General features: G+C 45.8%; 1 protein-coding gene across 18 annotated transcripts in view; it reads left to right on the top strand.

Annotated features, from left to right (window-relative positions):
* Positions 1-20,163, top strand: part of CACNA1B (calcium voltage-gated channel subunit alpha1 B) — a 249,141-nt gene that overhangs the window by 117,920 nt on the left and 111,058 nt on the right. For 12 of the 18 annotated variants that reach the window (XM_031951863.1, XM_031951860.1, XM_031951861.1 and 9 more), the window contains exons 17-20: positions 182-249; positions 3,741-3,847; positions 16,156-17,013; positions 19,301-19,512. In XM_031951863.1, coding sequence (XP_031807723.1) covers positions 182-249; positions 3,741-3,847; positions 16,156-17,013; positions 19,301-19,512 — 1,245 coding nt within the window. Of the gene's footprint in view, positions 1-181; positions 250-3,740; positions 3,848-10,166; positions 10,230-16,155; positions 17,014-19,300; positions 19,513-20,163 lie in introns of all 18 variants that reach the window. The other 6 variants (XM_031951849.1, XM_031951865.1, XM_031951852.1 and 3 more) reach the window with 1 other exon arrangement.

Genomic DNA, 20,163 nt, shown 5'->3' with positions numbered 1-20,163 from the left:
AGGGATCTGTGGGGGAGTTTCTGATGGTGCTCCGTTCAGGAGAATAAGGCGTGGAAAGCAAGGGTTGGTGGTATGAGGGTTCTCATCATCACGGAGTGTATTTTTAGGGCCCGCAACAGGAGATAGAAAACAGGGGGGAAACTTTATGTGGATGTTTCTTCCTTAACTGGCGCTTGACCAGACACCCTTCTGAATGTCTTCCTGGCTATCGCTGTGGACAATCTTGCCAATGCCCAGGAACTGACCAAGGTAAGCTGGGAGGAGGCTTAAAGCTGGCAGGGGGTAGAAGTAGGAAGCAGTGGTAGAGGGTTTCTCGGCCCCCTGACCAGGGGATGTGACTGGAAACAAAAGCCTCTCTGACCTGTATCAGGCCTTCTTCTCCAGGACTTAGGGGATAAGCTGGGGCTGTCCATCCTGGGAGTGGTATCGACTACCAATTAGAAACAGGGCTGGAAAAAGATATTCTATCGAGGCTTGGAGATCATCCCTCTGAATCCTTGTTTCTTCAGCTTTCTCTATAGGATTGGGCTGGTTGCAAAAAGTGTGCAAAAGGTAGCTCTTGTTTCTTTAGTATGTGATGAGAGAGAGAGAGAGAGAGAGAGAGAGAGAGAGAGAGAGAGAGAGAGAGAGAGAGAGAATATGAGAATATGAGAATATCAAGGCCATTGGCCTGTGGTCTGGGCTGAGGACGTTGTTTCGTTTTCTTTCTTTTTTTCCTTTAAATTTTTTTTTTGGTCAGGGTTGAACCTGAAACATTTCTCTCCTGAAGAACCTGACTGTAGCAGAAAAAACTTTGAGTTACCTTCTGTGACATTTGCCCAAAGTGTGAGCCACTGTATTCCAACTCTAGGAATGTCTTAGAAAGGTAACCTCAAAGTGGATGCTTTTTCTTAAAATAGCAAAGTATTTCCCCTGTCTCTTCCAGACCTTGTCTGGGGTCTCATCTTCTACGGTCAGGTCCCAGGCACTGGGCTAGCCAGCATCTCAATCCTTTTCCCCTCCCCGAAAGCCCACTTGTGAATCATTTGTTCTAGATAGACTTAGGCTACTTCTTTGCTAGATCTATATCTGAGCTCTTTGGAGAAATGCTATGAAGGGAAGGTAGGTGTCTGATTGGAACAGAGCCTCTGAACACAGTGAGCCCTTGCCGTTGCTTCTTCCAGTAAATGAACAGTCTAGTAGTGCCCATTTCAGGCACCAGCCAGTCGGGGTCCTACTTATCCTCTCAGGCAGGAACAGTATGGATGACTGCAGAAGGCCTAATTGTTACACTATTATATCAGCAAGGACGTTTGGTAGGAAGCAATGCAGCTTTGTTGCTGAGGCAGAGAAGCTGTATGTGTCATGGTGTATGGTGAATCTACAGATCCCTTCTTGTTTTGTGTTTTTAAATGACAGAAATGCTAATTTCAGTTAGAGGTTAGTGAAAATAAAGATGACATTTTTCCCCTATTCATATTCATGGAGTCCTTGAAATCTATCCACTCTGAATTCTAGGTTAAGAAGCCCTGATATAGTAGATAGAGTTTTGGATTTGACCTTTGGACAACCAATTCATCTTAGGCACTTAATTGCCATATGACACTGGAAAAGTCATTTAATTCCTCTGAGTCTTCTTATCTATATAATGAAGTAATAATAGACTCTACCTCACAGGGTTGCTATGAAGCTCAAATAATATAATATACATAAGGCATTTTGCAAATTTTAAAGTATTTTATATATGTGAGCTATTATTAGTATTATTTTTATTCTTATAGAAAACTAAAGACATCACAAAGCTTTCTGGGCAATACATACCCAAATTAGATAAATACCAGGGAAACTGATTCTACGGTATTTGAAATGACTTTTGGAAATGTCATGGAGGAATTCATATGTCTTAGAAGAACTGGGACCCTTTCCACTAGGCAGGAGCTGAAAAGTTCTATTTTTCCCCCTTAGCAACCCCTTTGCCTACCTCAATAATCTGCCTTCATCCACTGACCATGTCCCCAGATCCCCAGGGAGAATGGATGATTAGGCTGCTGCCAAGACATCTAGAAAGTGACAAATATAGCAAAAAAAAAAAAAAAATTCAAACCACCTAGAAAGCTGGAACTCTAGCCAGAAGGGACAAATATAGTCAGGAGTCTACAAACACAGTGAGAATGCTGGAAATTTAGATCGAAAGTGAGAAACATTGTGTTTGGCAAAGTGAGTGGACGTAGAAAGGGGGTGAGAAGATCAGAGAATGAGGGGAATATTTGACACCCCTCATCTCACCATGGTGAGACTAGCCCTACTCTTGCTGTCTCATAGATCTTGGCTCCAGGATCCTAAATTCATCGTCCTAGAGCCAGACTTGAGGCACAATGCAGAGTGTTCTCTTTATGGATGAAGAAACTGACTTGCCCAAAGTAACGTGGCTGCCTCATAGCAGAATTAAGATTCATACTCAGGTGCCATGAGTCAGAGTTCAGACTATTTCCACCATACCCTGGGATAGTGCCTCCTGTAGAATCAAGGTGCTGTCCTGCATCTTCATTGGGAAGGAGTGATGTATACACTCTTCACAGGAAGACTACTGTTCAGAGGCAGCTAGGTGGGGAAGTGGTCAGAGCATGTAGCTTCCCAGTCAAGAGAACCTATAAAGTGAGAGTAGTACCTACCTCCAAGGGTTGTTATGAGGATCAAATGAAAAGATATAAGTGCTAGGCACATAGTAAGTGTTTAATAAAGGTTTATTCCTTTTCCCTTCCCTTCTCTTTGCCTTTCTCTGAGGCTGTGGGAGAGCTTTTGGGCCGTTGTTGGTTAGAATTAATGTATTGTCCCTCATGGTATGCCCATATGGGAGGAGGAATGGATGCACTGGGTGCTGGGTGGTTGACTCTGGAGTGTTTCCAAATCCCCCAATTCTGGAGACAAAATGAACTGTAATCTACTCTAATTTAAGTACTAATTGTGGCTATTTGCAAGTTGAGAGGAAGAAAGATGGGAGGAGGAAGGAAGCTTTAAAATCTTGTTCCACAGGTGTCACAAGCTAGAAATTTCTCTGCCCCTCCTCCCCCTCCGAGTCCCAGCTGTAATAATGTGTGGAGCATGCTATAACTTTAGAAATAGTTTTAATTGCTTTCATTAGGTTAATTAAACTGGAATTCTGGATTCGTTCCAAATCTCCTAAATTAGATTGTGAGGCAGCACTGACTCTTTCAAATGATTACATAAAATTTCCAATGCTTTTCCCCTTGTCCCACATCACAGACAAATGGGCTTCTGGACTGGAGCCTTCTTGATTTAGGCACCACATTGTTCTCTGCGGTTACCTAGGAAAGAACAGAATCGCTTATAAGCCAAAAAATCTTTTTAATGAGCCCTGAAAATGTCCCACATTCTCTTCTTTATAGTGCAAACATAGGCTTGGCTTATTAAGCGAATTGTTCACTGATTAACTGGTAGTTCCAGATTCTTTAGCCTTTTTAATCTTTTTTTATTGAGAAATTTTTATCCTATGGGGTTGATTTTGGAAATTCATCCCAGACCATACAAAGGAAAGTCTCCTCAAGCAGACCCTCCATTAAGTTTGCATCTTCACCACATGAATTCTTCTTTGTTCTTCTGACAATATAAACTCAAATCTTTGAAGGGACTGGCTTTTAGCGTGCAGTGTAACCTTAGGCAAAACTTCTTTGGGTGTCGCTTTCCACTTTGGTGAAATAAAGGAGGCCCATAACTATAACTTTCTGTAACTTTCTAAACAGGATGAGGAAGAATTGGAGGAAGCAGCCAATCAGAAGCTTGCTTTGCAGAAGGCCAAGGAGGTCGCTGAAGTCAGCCCCCTGTCTGCTGCCAACATCTCCATAGCAGCGTAAGGGTGGTTTTCTGCTTTGGGGGGCTCCGGGACTGGGGATCTGCTTTGTAGAGCCGGGGCTGGGGTGCCACCTCCAGGGTTCACTGACCGCTGGGCTCTGGCCCGGAAGGAAGCAGGAGAGGCTGAGGCTCTCTGCCCCTCCTCTCCTTATGAGCCCCCAAAAAGAGTTCACCAGGTGAAGCCTCCCCAACCGAGAAAGAGGCATTCGAAGGGAGGAGCCCTGGCTTTGGCTAATGGAGCGGAGATGGGGGAGCATTGGAAGCGCATCCTATTCTAGTATGAACAATATGAGAGACTGTGGGGAATTAGATTGTGGGGAAGATCCTGAGCCCGAGCTGGAGGGCTACTGTTACAGAAACTTTTAGAAAGACTCAGAGAAAGAGAGTAGAGGAAGTAGGTGGTACAGTGGATAGAGTGCTGGGCTTGGAGTCAGGAAAATCTCAGTTCAAATCCAGCCTCAGACACTTCCCAACAGAGCCTGGACAAATAATTTTTTTTTCTTTCTTTTTTTTTATTATAACTTTTTATTGACAGACTCATGCCTAGGTAATTTTTTTACATTATCCCTTGCACTCACTTCTGTTCCAACTTTTCCCCTCCCTCCCTTCACCCCCAACCCCAGATAGCAAGCAGTCCTATACGTGTTGAATATGATGGACAAATCATTTAATCTTTGCCTGCCTCAGTTTCCTCAGCTATAAAATGGGAATAGGAATTACACCTACTTCCTAGGGTGTTCTAAGGATCAAATGAAATAATATTTGTCTAGCACTTAGTATGATCCCTGATACATTGTAGAAGCTTAATAACTTCTTGTCTCCTTCCTAGTTCTACCTTGTCTAGGCAAACAGAAAAAAGATATTTTGCTTCCAAGGAGCTGGGCTTCTTTTTAACCCAATCCAAACAAAATCATCTTTTTAATTCAGATTGTTGAGCTTTTTTTTTCCTTTTTCTAGTAGGGACAAATCTCTGATTGTATATTGTAAGTCTGTAGGAAGTAGGGAAATAATATATGAAATTTTACCTTATATTCAGCTTTTCAGCAATGACTCTTTTATAAATCTAGGGATGCCTGGTTCTAAGTGCCCTACAGCCTTGAAAGAGTTTATGCTTTCCCAGGCTTTGAAGGGAGGTCAGGTCAACTAAAATCAAAGGCTGTAGAAAATGAATTGGATTTGATGCTAAAGGACCTGTATTCAAATGTTGACTCCACTACTTACCACTTAGGCTTCTTCTCTCCAGGCCTCAGTTTTCCCAAAAAGAAAGATGCAAAAATGCTGTCTTTGGTTGAAGGTCGCCATTGTGAGTCTCTCCTGTTGTGGGGTTTGACACTTTCATCACCATGTGAGTGATTAATGGACCACCACCCAGCAAATATTTATCCCATTGTTAGTTCTCATTTGTCTTGGCCGGGTTAGTTTCCAACTACCCAAGGAGATGCTGGAGAATCTGACTTAACAGCTTTGAAAATAGTTCACTTTGCTACTCCCCCTGCTGCTTATATTTCATTTATTACCCTACAGTTTTGTTGGGCAAAATTGTCCTATGTCAGCCTTCCGAGCTGAGAATTCAGTTGCGTAGTTGGCTGAGAGCTCAGGGAACAGTCCTGTGGAAAGACAATGGCTGGTCAATCATTGAGGAGAGTGATCACATCCCATGTAGAGGCTGGTTCTTATATTTTAGCAAAATCTACAAACATGAAATAGTTACTCATTTACATTGCTAGAACTCTCCTCTCCTACCTCATCCCGTGGCCATCAGAGATAGGATTCCTCTTTTTATAGAAGAGAAATATCATGGAATGGATTTTCATTTTTCTCCTTTTCACCTGGTGAACTCTGTTGGGGAGACACATCTCCCAGCTAACTGTGACAGGTTAATGCTGGGGACAAAGGGTTGGGAGTCGGGGGGAAGGGGCAATGGATGGTTTGGAAATATGTCTGTTTGAAAGTAATAATGAACCAAGACAAGTTGACTCTTTAATGTTCTGACTACTCCGTTTCAGCTCATGGTTTCACTCGGGCTTTGTGATTTTTTTCTGTTTAGCATTTTCCATGCTTTATTGTTTCTAGAGGTGAGTGAGTTTGTTCAGTTTGTCCCCTGTTCCTTCTGAAGCCCTCTGTTGTGTTCAGCAGTGAGCCTGCTCCCACCCTAGAACTGAGCTCCTGTATCACATGGAGGGGAGGGCAGTTGGGAGGGCTATCAGGGAGACATTCATTGATGCACAGATGTTGGGAGAAGCTGAGACAGGAGGAGAGCCCTGCCTTATTCCCTTCCCCTCTCCTTGGAAGTACTTATTGGCTTATCCTTAACTGGAAGGAAATTTGGAAAACCTTAGCTTCCTATGTGCCCTTTGTCCTTGGAGATTCCTCCTCCCTGTCTCCTTCTCGCCACATAGGATGGCACCAATGCTGTGTACAAAAGGGGCTGTGTCCAGCACTTATATCAGCATCCTTTCCTACTTGACCCTGGGATACTAAGAGATCACTTGGCCTGGGAAAAGGCACAGAAATACTCCTGGACTCAGAGCTTGGGGCTGACTACCATGTCACTTTCTAACCTTCTGCTTACATGTTTCCAGAGCAGTCTTTAAGGGGTCATAATTCTGGGAGGTTCCCAGTCAGAGTCGGGGGTTGAAACACTCAATCCAATGAGTATGCATAACACACTGATAGCCTTCCCTGACTTTGGCTTTTGGTAGTGGAGTCCCTGGATTCCTATAGATAGAATTGGTCTCCCAGGAAGTTACTGAGAGGGATACCAGACGGGGCGCACTTTGAACTGGGACTCCCTGAGTTATTTCTTTGCAGAACAGTAACGGGCAAGGAAACCCTCTCCCATCCTGGAGGGACAGGCACACTATATAAGAGCCTCAGAGGTTCATGCTCCACAACTGCCCTAGGTACAGGGTGATTCAGACCCAAGAAAACCCCCAGGACTCTCACCCTTGGGAAGTACCATTTCTCCTCTATCACTTTCTCTCTTTCTGTCCCTTTTGTACATATATTGGGGAGCAGGGTTGGGAGTACGGGTCTATATCTTCTGCAGGCTCTGATTACCATTAAGGCTTCCTTCGGCCTCATGTTTCTGGATTCTGTAGTTGTATCTTTTATAAACTTTTACGGGCTATGACTGTCAGTCATCAGATTGAAACCAAAGATCCCTACAGAAAACTTCGTGAATCACCAGCAGATCTGAAATGAAAGGCTCTGTAGATGAGAGGAAATGTTTTTGGGATCTAGTGGGCTCTTTGTTCCTCCCCTTTAACTTCCAATGCGCCTCTCCTCCCCATGCGTGTTTCTGTCTCTACATATGTGTCTCTGTGCGCACGCTTGTGTGTGTGTGTGTGTGTGTGTATGTGTGTCTGATTTGTCTGTGTGTGTTTGTTTGAGGTTAGGGGATGAGGGGAAGAGAAGATGTGAATGTGAATTTCCCAGTCTTTGCTTTTTTGCTTTTGCTGAGGTGCAGTCATCCAATATAAAGCCACAGATGCCCAGTGAGGCAGGTATCCGCCCGTCTGTCTGTCTATCTGTCCATCTGTCTGTGTGTCTTTGTGTTTCTCTATCTCTTTTTCTGTTCCTCTTTTTGCACAGTCATGGGTAAGTAATAAAATGGAACAATGATGACATGTGGGGGTAGGGAGTGAGGTTGCTTCTTAGGACCGGCTCTGGTCTACCTGGTATAATATGGCGTTCCGTGAGTTTCATGACAAAGCCTTGGAAAAGTGATGTCAAATGGAGAAGAGACCAACCCTTCAGGACTTGCCTGTTCAGGGGTCCGAGAAATAACATGGAAGATGGTCCCTGCATATCTGAGGGATAAAGCAATGCAGAGGTCTGGGTTGCCAGACTCCCAGATTGTACTTTGGAATTAGGGCATTGTGGGCTTCGTCAGTGATCCAAAGGACTTCCATATCTTCCTTTGGGGCAGAGGAAAGATCATTTTTTTTCAGAGAAGCTTATGTATCCCTATATTGGAGGTTCACCCTTCACTGTTGATTGACTAAGTATTATTCCAATGGCTCCAGACCTCCATCCTTCTCCTTGACCACTGGGATGATGGATGGCATTATATGACACACTCTGGGCTACGTCTACTAGTCCTCTACTCATGTCTTTTCCTGGTTTAATGGGCAGCTGATTGTATAAAGAGACCAAATCCTTTTGGAATCCTACTATGATTAGACTCACTTCCCACTCATGAACTTTTAGCAATTCAAGTTGTCTAGATTTGGACTGTGACTCAGAAGGACTTCAGTATTCCTAGGTCCCACATGACTCCTCCCTCAGCCTCAGCTCCTTTCTGCTTCTGATTTTCAACCCTGAATAGAAATGCAAGCTGGGCAAGGGATGTGGTCCATCATGTTGCCCCTCATCCCTGAGAGAGCATTGGAGAACTGGAAAGTCCAGGTTTTTGTAAGCTTTCTCAGAAGATGGAGGCAGACTATCAGCCTTCCAGGAAGCTTCCAAACTTCCTGGCCCAGGAATCCTGTGTTCTCCTAGCCTTTAGGCAGAAGACCCAGCCTTAGCTCATAGCAGGTATCCAAGGGAATTCTCTCTATCCTAAATCCTGGAGAGAAACTGAGGCAAGGAATGGAAAGGGGGGCACTCTTTGATTTTCCTAGGAACCCTGTGCCATTGTTCTTGGCCTGATAGACCACCTGATTTCCTCATATACTCAGTCTTAGAAGGAAGCTCACTACTCATTTCACTATCCAGACCAGAAGAAGGCAGTTAAGATAGCTGAACAAATGGAAAAGGACAGTGAGCAACTAGGTTGACTTCTTTTTGAGAAATTGCAGAGGAAAAAGAATCCTACTGGTTCATCTCTGGGCAGTTTAACTGCCTTGTGGGTAACAGTGATGTAAATGAAATTCTATGTTTAGATTTCATAAAGACATGTGGGTTTTTTGGAGGCAGATTCCTGAAGAAGGAGTCAAGACAATTAACTATGTTTCAATCAGGGCTCTACTATTTGCCATTTCCTCTTGGACAAGTAATTTTCTTTTTTTCTGGACTGACTTTCCTTATCTATAACAAAATTTGGAATTGATAATCTCCAAGATCCTTTCCAGCTTGGAAGTTATGTGGGCATGCTGGTAAATGTTTAACAACCAGCTCTCCTAGAGAAAAAATGTATCCAACACACTTTTAAATTTAATCTGCAGCAATTTATATTTTCTCCATCACTTTCTTAAGTTTAGACAATCAACTAAACAATAAATCAAGCCTTGATTTTTGTAGCATTTGCTGATTTTTAGGTTTAAATGTTCACATGAAAATTTAATAATTGCCTGAGCAGGAACAATCTGGTTCCAGCACATCCTTGATTCTAGAGTTAAAAAATATATATATCAAATGTTCAAGAAACTCATTGTTTTAAATTTATGATGAAAACTTACAGCAAGATGGTCCAGAAGACAAAGTCCTGTACTCAGAGTCAGATCCTACCTTAGACACTAGTTGTATGACTTTACATCTTTCCCGCCCTCAGATTTCTGATTTGTAAAATGGGGTTAATTAGCAGGTTGATCTAAGAATCAAACAAAGTGGTTTTTCAAACTTCAAAATAATATATAAATGATAATTATTATTGTTGTTGTTCTTAATAGCTTAAATTTTAATTACCCCTAGATGGTTTACAAACTTGAGCACCAAAATTGTGCAGGAAACCTTCTTGGCTAAGCCCAGATTCAGGGAAAGAGAAATTCTTTCATTATATATATAAAAGTTGCTTGGACTGAGGCTGAGAAACTGGAAAAACCAAGAGAATTTTTTGGTTGTTTTTTTTTTTTTTTTTTTAATGGATAGCCCTAACCAATGTGGGACAAGCACACCAAAGGCAGTGCCTGGTGTAAGGGGCTCATGCAGTGATGCTACTCAGCTTCCCCAGGCATGGGTGTGTATGACAGAGTCTGAGGAGGGTCTCAGGTCACTTTCTGGCTGGGTGGGAATGAGAAAACCCCAGAGCTTCAAACTGGTTCTTACAGGGTGGGGGACAAGGGGAGAAGAACGGGCGGAGGCAAAGTTAACAGCTTCTCATTCTCTTCTGCGCTTTGGTTTTGAAGTGGGTATTTTTGGAATCGGGTAGAATTTCTTCCCACCTGCCTGGATCCCTCTTTCCCTTCTTTGAGGAGATGGTTTTCTTTTGTAGCGCTTCACTTTCGGAAAGCCTCCCTGGGCTCCTTCCAAGATGCGGCTGAAGTTACTCTCCTGACTGGCCAGGCTGGGCCAGGCCAGGCCAGAGCTATCCGGGTCTCTTCCCTGTGTGTTATTTTTTCTCACCTTTGGCTCTGTTCTGTTTCTTGCATGTGCAGTTTTGTAAAGCAAAATCGAGGCACTGTATCTCGCAGCTCATCCGCCTCCAGCGTAAATTCACCGTGAGTTGCTCTCTGTTACGATATTCCATAAATGGCTCTCTGATATATGCACCCATGTGGCTCATTTCCTCGCCTGCTTAACTCCTATTCCCTCCTAAAAGCCATTCACATCATTGGATCAAATACCTCCTCAGTCTGGATGGGGCGTGTCAGCCATCTTCCCCCTGAAAGGGAGCTGCCTGGTGTTTTGTATAGGGAATGTTTGGACATCCTAAATGTAGTTCAGCACTACTGTCACCCTCCCTTTTCTTTGTTTGTCTCTGTCTGTCTGTCCAATCTGTCTGTCTGTCTCCTGTCTCTGTCTCTGACATGCCTGAGTTTTCTGTCTTGGTTTCTCTTCATCTTGGATATTGTGCTGTGTATGTGGTGGTTTTTGTGGTCCTCCGTGTTTGGGCTTGGGCTTGGGGAAGGGCTCACGAGAGCCCTTCAGGGACGTGGTCCTCTTGGCCCTGTGTCAGACCTCCTTGAGCCTGGCTGTGTATCATGTAAATGAGGCTGGGAGACCACTTCCCCTACAGGCTCCCATCGCCACCCACCTGTGAGGCTGGGTAAGATACCAGTCAGAGACTCCATAAGTCACTTGTTCATTTATTCCCCAAGCAAAAATAGAGAACCCAGAGCTAATTTTCTAGCTGAGTCATCGGAGAGCAGATCTGGAAGAGAGTCCTGGAGACAGGATCTGAGAGGCAGACTCAGCCTTAGGGCACCTGGCATTAGAACAAGGCACAGCAATAGATCTGCCAGCCTCCGTGCTCAGCCACCTGACTCAAGGGCCCGCTGTGCTCCCTAAGTGGTGTCCCTCTCATTTGTCTGAATCTAAGTTGTTCATTTTGAGAAGCCTTTAACGCCTGATTCCCAGCTCTTTTATAAAAAAGCTCATCAGGATGGGGTCTATTTTGGTCACAATGTGACATTTCCCCCAGTCTTCATTCTTCTCTCACTGGGTAGAGAAATGAGGGTCTTGCTTAGGTTGATCCATGAGTGGCAGCCCGGAAGGCAAGCCTACATGTGCTACCAGTGGTACTGCTGACAAGTTGAGTCAGACCTTATCACCCCCAAATGCAGAGTAGAACCCTGAGTCATAGGGCTCCTTTCTACATTGCCCTTTTCTTCAAGGAGGGGATATTTCTTTTTTTTTTTCCTTTTTCCTGAGAGAAAAGCCTTCCCATACTGGGACTGCTCTGGTAAGAACCAGAAGCAGAACACCTCCTGAGCCTTCCAAACATGCTAGTGTAGAAGCTACCCTTTCCCCTTCAGTGTACTCCTATGGGCTAACAACTGGAGGGACATCATGATTCTCCATCCTTCATAACCAGAGAATTTAGTGAATAAAACTTAGATCTTCCCACAGGCCTGAATCTTCTCTTCAGAGGAGGGGGGTGGCTTGTGGAAGCAGTGGCTACTATGGCTGACTATGAATAACCATTCCAAATGACCAATCTTTAAAAGTCCAGGTTCTCTACCAGGTACAAGTTATCTCTTCAATTTATATTTCTGCCAATATTTTATATTGGGCAAGTCAGCCCTCCTACAAGTTCCTAATGGTGGGATTACTATTAGTCTTCTGTGGGTAGACTGGAGTAGGTAGTAGGGAAATTCCTTCACTGTTATAGTCCCACAGATCTCCTCTGATGCACTTCAACAGCGGAGTTAGCCTTCACATCCTGCTAAGTATTGGGAAGGAGTAATGGGTCCAGCTTCAGAATTCTCAGGAAGTTGATCAGACTATAATTAGTAATTATCTGAAGTAAAAAGGGAGAGAACTTGATTTGGCCTAAGAGAGACTTTCAAGTATTTCCTTTGACACATAACTGTATGACTAGAGGCAGCCTATCTAAATTCTCAGTACCCCAGACAACTATAGATGGGTTGCTAATCTATATATGGAGAGCATTCCCCCACACTGATGGAATCATGCGTCTGGACATTGTCTTCCAGTTCCTGAGTCTAGGAAGCAAATAACTTGAAAGCACTAGAGACTGACTCACATCTTTTAAGCATTTTGTTAATTTAATCTGACCTTGGGATAAAGTTGGTGGGTATCTTAAGGCTTCAGTTGGTGACAAAGGGGATATTTTGTAAGGTTTTTATGGATAGAAGCCTCTAAATCCATGGAATATGTTTGTGCAGTTTCTATCACTCTCAGTAAGGTCCCATATTTATAACAGTCCCTCAGTAATAGCTATTGGGTAAGACAGCAGATCTTCTTCAGGGCATTTGAGAAGAAAAGGAAGAAGAAAGACCCCAGAGGAGAAGCCCTTCTCCATTCCACCTACATATATATGGACAGCCCTCAGCCCATCCCAAGGATTACACTCTGGAATATGGGATACCTATGAATGAGGTCCCAGAAATGATCAATTGAATTTTCATGTTGGGAAGGCAGGAGAATGGGTATGAAAGGGAAGAAAATTATGTTTCATCATTTTCTTTTACTTTATTCCAGCCCTTATAAGTGTGATTTTAGTAATATTTCTTGGAAACTTTCTTGGGGGCAGGGACATAAGGCAGGGGGTTCAAATGAAAGATGGGTAGGAGGAGTTGGATCCCATAGAGATAGTTTTAAAGCTGGACTGGATGAGAGAAGAGGCCAGTCAAACCAGGTTTTCTGATTAGAAGCAGAGAGAGTGAGTTGTGGCTCAGACTGATAGGGCTACTTGTGGGGTTTCAGAGATTAGTGAAGATGCTCCAAACCAAGGAGCTTCCCTTGCCCCATCCTCCACATGGGCCCAGATTATCTCCATCCAGCATATCTGCCCCATTTCCATCCACAAATATGAATACATTGCTCACTCAGGTACCTTCCTGAAGTGCTGCCTTCTCCTTAGTCTTGTCCATTCTCCATCCCTATCTGTAGGTCAGGGCTCTCAAGCTGAGACATTACCATCAGGACTAGGTCAATGGAGAGGACATGTAAGAATCAATCACCCAATGGCTTACTCGACAGGGAGTTTTATGAGCAAATTTAAGTGAATGACTCAGAAAAGGAACTTTTCACTGGTTAGTGCAGTAGTTAGAACACTGGCTTAATTCTTGGCTTGCCCTGGCCACAGTGGTCCAATGGAAGGAGCAATGGATTTGAAGTCTGAGGATGGAGGGCAAGTCAGTCATCAGCCTTTCTGGGCTTCCAGAAATTGGGAGGGCGTACGGACTAGACCACTTCTAGATTTATGCTTCAATGAATCTGGGTTAACAAAATATCACAGCTTCCATTTAACTATTAAGTGTGGTGATTTTATTCTCAGACCCAACTGGAGATCAGGGTCCACGGACCTGCCATTGGTCATAAAGATGACAGGACCAGATGAGAAGTGCTTGTAGCAGGAGCACTCTGTATAACTCAGTGGTTATGATGCAGTTCTGTGTATGCCTTGGCCCTGACGCTGATGGGGGGATGGTGAGGTGGGCAGTCACACAAAGGTGGGTGTAGGATTCTGTCTAGCAGAGGCACAGTGGGAAAAATCTCTGGCAGGGAGGCTGGTGACTGAGGAAACCAAGGGCAACTGGCCCCGGCTCCTCAAGGCTCCTAGAGTTCATGCCCAGGGACACAGCCTGGGGTGGTCTCCAGTGCCGTGACACTGGGAAATGCCCAGACTGAGGCACACCGATTCAGGGCCAGGGCTCTCCTCAGGTCCCCAGAAAGTTTTGATGCATGTAGGGGTAGGACGAGAGGAGTGTAAGAGAACTTGGAGAATGTTTCCAAATGTCAGGACAAAAAGCAATAGGGGAAGTATCTTAGCTTCCCTGTGGAGAAAAGAAGGAATAGTTCTTATTTATCTGACAGTTGCAAAATGTTCATCCTAAAATGTGTTTGGGTCTGCACAGGAGGGGAGATGATCCTTCTGAGGCCAGAGACCCTTGGGGAAGGAGGCTGCCCTTCCTCCCTCTGAGGAGGTTCAGTGGAGATGGCAAGGATGGGGTGGAAGGGGGAGAAGGGATGTAGGATCCAAGGGTTGACGAGCCCTTGGAGAAAATCTGGGTACACTCTGTCTTACCAATGATGGCCTAATTACTCCTACGATTGTTTTTCCCCCATTTCTCTTCATGAATTAATCTCTTCATTTCTCCTGGCTCCTTCACAAACTAACCCATCTCCACCTTGCAAATGAAACCAGTGGCTCAAATCCAAGGAGTGTGTGTGTGTGCGCATACAGGCATGAGTGTGAGTTGCATATACATGGGGGGTTACAGTCCAGTCCTATAGACTGGGTAAAGCCTGATATGGTTTCCATGGTTACAGAGCAGCCTGGAGAAATTGCCATCTTTCTGTCCTGTGATAAGAGAATTCAGTTGTGGACTCCCAGACATCCCTTGGATTTAATCAGCTCTTCCTTAGTAAAGCCCAGTACCAGTCCCCGGGGGTGAGTGGGAGCAGAAACCAGTTTCCAGTGAAATCTAATTAACATTCATGCCAATTTCTTCTCCCCTGCATTCTCAATCCCAAAGTAACCCAATGGCTCTGGCCATGGAGTGTGTGTGTGTGTGTGTGTGTGTGTGTGTGTGTGTGTGTGTGTGGGTGGGGAGGGTAAGATGGGGGGGAGGGAAGAAAAGAAAGGAGTGATAGGAAGGGGACACAAAGCTGCTAAAACAAGAAGAAACAGGAATAAGGCTAATGTTGCTTATCTCAGTCCCTGCTTAGAGTTCCTGATTTGTTGGTCCAGCTGTCTGAGAAAGTGGGCTCCTGAGGACTTTTGTCATCTTTTTAGGACTTTGATAAGATCTTCATGAAATAACCTCTTTATTTCTCCTGGCTCCTTCACAAACTAACCCATCTCCAGCTTGCCAATGAAACCAGTGGCACCAAGGCAGTGCACTGGATACCTCCGGAAGAACTCCCATAATACCTTTCCATATGCCTGACCTCTTTGGGTCTTTCTTTTGGTCCAGGACACATCTGTGAATTTTTAAAACCTCTCAGGGTTCCTCCTTCCACTAACTCAGTTATAGGTCCATCTAAACTTTCCATCCTCAATTATATACAAGTATTACCCTACTCCCCAGACTTCTTAATTCTCCCTATTTCCCCCCAGGACATTGGCAATGATGAGGGACCTAGGAAAGATGTCTTAGGGACCTATCAACATTCTGAGGAAGTAAACTAGTGTTCCTGGGAGCAATTTAAGCCTAGCCAGGACATCAGCCTTGTCTTTTCCCCCAAAAAGTTCATATGACAAGAACTACCAACTCAGGGAGAGACACAAGTAATAAGGAGCTCTTAGAGCCATGAATGAGGATCTGGGAGTATAACATCTCTCCTAGTGACCATCTAGTCCAATTCCCCAATTAGACCATTTAGGGTTAACATTTGTGAATGTTGACTTGAGGCAGGTAAAAGGAAAGGAAGTTCCTCTACAGGGAAACTCCCTCCACCCAACAGGTTGCAGTAGAGGGATAAGGACCATAGATTGGGGGAGGCAGAGGAGAAGGAAGGAGCCCTGGAGGAGTGAAGGTGGAGTGCAAAGTTATGGGAGTCAGAGCCCAGAAAGGCCCAGGGAGGATCATGGTATAATGGCTAGAGCATTAGACTTGAAGTCAAGAACACTGGGTACAAATCTTGCCTCAAACACTTACTGGGCAAGACTGCTAATCTCTCTGGGCCTCAGTTTTCCTCATCTGGAAGATGGACTCACTGACTCCAATGTCCCTCCGTTCTCCTCTCCTCTCCCCCACCAAGTAGGGCCTGTTATCTATCACCATAGAGAGTCCAGAAGCTTCCTTCACCCATAATTCTACCTCCACTAGCCATCTCTCTTCATCTTTGTGTGAACACCCTGGCTTTCCCTTATGTGATTTCCCCTCCAGAATAAAAAGCTTAGGTCTTTTAAGGTAGAACAAGTTTAGAAAGAAAAGGAAGAGAGGAAAAGGGGCAGCGGGTGGGCATGTGAGGATGGGGGGATATTCACCCCCTTCCTTCTTTCTCCCGCAGCAAGCAGCAGAACTCGGCCAAGGCCAGGTCTGTGTGGGAGCAGCGCACGAGTCAGATCCGGCTGCACAATTTCCAGGCCAGCTGCGAGGCCCTGTACAGCGAGATGGCCCCGGAGGAGCGCCTCCGCTACACCACCACCCTCCACATCCGTCCCGACATGAAGACGCACCTGGACAGACCCCTGGTGGTGGAGCCCCGCAGAGAAGAAGGGGTCCGGGCCCCGGGAGGCAAAGCGGGGACCGGGGAGGGGCTGGAGGCCTCGGAGCCGACCAAGGTGTCCCCCAGCGCGGCTGCGGAGGGCCCCGAGATGCCCCGCAAGCACCACCGGCACAGGGAGAAGGAGAAGGAGAAGGAAAAGACAGGGGCTGGGGAGCAGGAGAAGGGAGAAGGTGTCAGGGAGGAAAATGGGGAGTCGGGGGTCGCCAGTAAGGAGGAGCGGCACCGGCAGCGCCGGAGCAGAAGCAAGGAGACTGGGGGCAACAAAGAGGGGAAATGCGAACGTTCCCGGGGCCAGGAGGGCGGCCGGAGGCACCACCGCCGGGGTTCCGTGGAGGACGTCACCGCCGAGAAGGAGCACCGGCGGCACCGGGCCCACCGGCACTCAGCAGAGCCGCCGGGCAAAGAGGGCAACGGCACCGTCAGTGGGGCCAAGCCCGAGCGTCGGGCGCGCCATCGGGGGGGCTCCCGCTCGGGGACCCGGGAAGGAGAGCCTGGGCCCAAGGGAGAGAATGGAGAGGAGCCTCCCCGGAGGCATAAGACCCGGCACAAAGCCCTCTCCATGTACGACTCGGTGGAAAAGGAACCTGGAGAGAGGGACGGGGAGCCTCCGGAGAAAGAGATGCGGAATCACCAGCCCAAGTGAGTGGGCGGCAGCCGCAGCCGGACAGGGTCCCGCCGGGCAGGGGCGGGGGGATGGGGGGCACGGCCCTAGACCTTGCAAAGTTGGCCAGACTGGATTTAAGACTGGGACTGCAGGATGATTTCCCAGCTTCCTTCGTTCTCTTCTCAGGGAGCTCCCGCTCTGCTTGGAGCCAGGTACTCTTCCTTTCCATGACTAAAGCTTAGAAATTTCAATTTCCCCAGGATCAATGAAGACTGGCAGAGAGTAGTGGGCATGGAGGGGGGAAGTGGTAATGATGATGATGATAGCAAGCGTGTATAGCATTTAACTATCTGCCCCGCACGGTGCTAATCGCTTTACAGCTATTATCTCGTTTGATCCTCACAATATCCTGAGAAATAGGTGGTGGTGTTATTGCCCATTTTACAAATGAAGGACACTGAGGCAGAGTTCTAGTGACTTACCTGAATCCCATGGCTAGGGCACATCTAAGGTTATATTGGAATTCAGGTCTTCATGATTGCATGATTGAGCAGAATTCTGTTTTTCCTTTAACAAGTTTCCTTTGTCTTTGTCCTTTACTCTGATCCCTCCTGAGGAACCTGGTCTCCAGGTCCTTCAGTGGGCACCTTTGAGACTTGACTGAAAGCCCATGCGCCATCATAGCTGATGGCCTCTAACTATGGTCCAGTTCGTCAGTGTCTCTATTAAAGCCTGGGGTCCAGAACTGAATGAGATTCTTCAGGTATGGTAGATAGGGTCAGACCAGGGCCCTACATTGTGGTTTTGTCATCATCATTCTGGGTCCTCTGCTGCCTTTTTTTGCAGCCTAAGGTCAAGTTAGACTTCTTGGCTCTTGATAAAACTAGGCAGAAGCAAATTAAAAGGTTGAGTAGTTCTGATTTTTCTCAGTCTGACATCAGACATTCTTTGAGTCCATTAGCATTGTGCCATCTGCCCCGAGCAATGAATCTCTTGTACTTTGTTCTTTTTCTTGCTTCAGTTCATACCTATAAAAGACCTTTTTGTTGTCCTTAGCATTTTTTTTTACAAGCCTAATAGATTTCCAGTATTGTCAGAGAGAGAAGGCATTTGGATAATGATAGAATTTTAGAACTAGAAAGGACCTCAAAAGTTATCTCATCTAATTCCCTCATTTAACAGAAAAGGAAACTGAGGTCCAGAGAGGAAGTGGCCTAAGGCCTCATAGATAGTATGTGGCACAACTAAACCAGAAAGGCCTCCAGGAGGAGTCCATGACTCTTTCCATTTAGATGAAACATTTAGAGAGCTCAAAAATAATATTTTTTTAGTACAATTCAACTTCCCTTTCACTGTCAATTTGAACAAATCATTTTTTTCCTCTTTGAGCTTTAGTTTCCTCATTTATAAATAAGGGGATTGAACTTTACCTGTAATGTCCCTTGTTAGCTCTCATATTCTATGATTCTCTAGTTCTGGGTAAATTCCTTCACTCAATGACTCGGTCAATAAATATTTTCTAAGCATCTGCTATATACCAGACACTGTGCTAGGGATAAAGAAGAGACAAAGGATGGCTCCTATTAGAAGCCTTCTAATTCTGTATTCTATAGGGTCTTCTATTCTAATGGGTACAAAATAAGAGGAAGGTAATTGTGGTAAGGGTAAATCAGAGAAGGCTTCTTGGAGAAGCTAGTTTTCAGCTGGACCTTGAAGAAAATTCCAGTGTTGCTGAGCTGAGATATGCCTCCTTTCTTCTTGTACTGACTGATATCCATAGAAATTGGACCATTTATGGAATTTTCCATCCAGCATCACCTAAGGGTTCCTCAGTTCCATACAGTTCTGCCCTGTTCACCATCCCCACTCTTCTGTCCACAATCCCTGCACTGATCCCCCCAGTCACTAATGAGAGTAGAAAAGGGAGATCAAAGGAATGCAGATGTAGAAGCACAAGGGACCTTAAAAGCAATCTAGTGCCAGTCCTGGTTTTTACAGATGAGGACATTGAGGAACAGAGACTGCAAATGGTTTTAGTGGAGGAAGCAGGTAATAAACAAATGGGACAATGTTCGAACTCAGATCCTCTGGTTCCAAGGCCTTGTCTCTTTCGCCCTGTTGCCAGTATAGAAAGTAGGACTGCCCCTGACACATAGAAAGGATCTTAGAGCTACAGGGTGTGGAAGTCATTGTGTCCTTTTGGCTCCCATTTGCTGGGACTCTGGTATGTGAAGGATTTGGGCTGTGGGCAGGTTGTGGCTCATTCTCCCTGGCAGGGGGGTACTGGCCAGCAAGGCTCTGACGACCCTTCTTGGGTTACAGGGAGAACCAATGTGAGGCGGAGGCCAGTGGTGGGATGGTGACCATCCCCATTCACACACTGCCCAGTACCTGTCTGCAGAAGGTGAGCGAGCAGCCGGAAGACGCAGATAACCAGAAGAATGTGCATCGCATGACCCAACCATCCCTGGAGACCCTCACCATACGCATCCCAGTGACCCTGACTGCCCCTGGAGAGACCACAGTGGTTCCAAGTGAGTGGTTCCCCGGCCTTAACTCCGTCCTCTCCCCTCCCTGCAGGCTCTGGGGAGATATGGGTGAAAATGCCAGCCAGAAGGTTGGCTTGCTCTGGTGACCTGGACACAAGGGAGGGATTTAATCTGACTGATGGGGTTAAAGTGTAACTAAATTATCCCCCTTTTCTTTCTGGAGCCCTTCTGGCTTTTGCTTTCTTGGCCCCCCTGTTGCAAACTGACCCTCGGATAATCTCTCCTTCTAGTGCCCACGCTTTAGTGTGAGTGAACGTGTCTCGCTGTGGGCCCTGCCCGTAGTGTGCAGGTGGGATTTTAAGCCTCCTTTCCTTTTGTGGTGCTCTTAAGTTCGTGTTTCCTCTTACACAATGTTCAGGTATCAGTCAGTGAAGTGGGAGGGGGGGTAGAGGGGAAGCCCTACTTGCCATCCCCCAAATCCCTTGTTCTGGGATCCTCCGAACCGCTGCTTCCACCATCTCTCATTCTGGGTATCTCAGAGCCCTTTCCCCGCGTGGCAGGGAGTCGGTTCAGGACACATGGGGGAACGGCTTCCTTGCTAGTGAGAAAGATGTTGGCCAGGACTGTTTGAAACCTATCCACCCTCTCTCAAGGGCCATGATCCAAGGAACAGAGTAGGGAAGAAATCAGTCAGTC

The sequence above is a fragment of the Sarcophilus harrisii genome, chromosome 2 (assembly GCF_902635505.1).
Source record: "Sarcophilus harrisii chromosome 2, mSarHar1.11, whole genome shotgun sequence".
In the NCBI taxonomy this organism is placed as follows: domain Eukaryota; kingdom Metazoa; phylum Chordata; class Mammalia; order Dasyuromorphia; family Dasyuridae; genus Sarcophilus; species Sarcophilus harrisii.
Note: the sequence above shows the minus strand (reverse complement) of the source record. Positions and strands in the feature narration are given on the sequence as shown.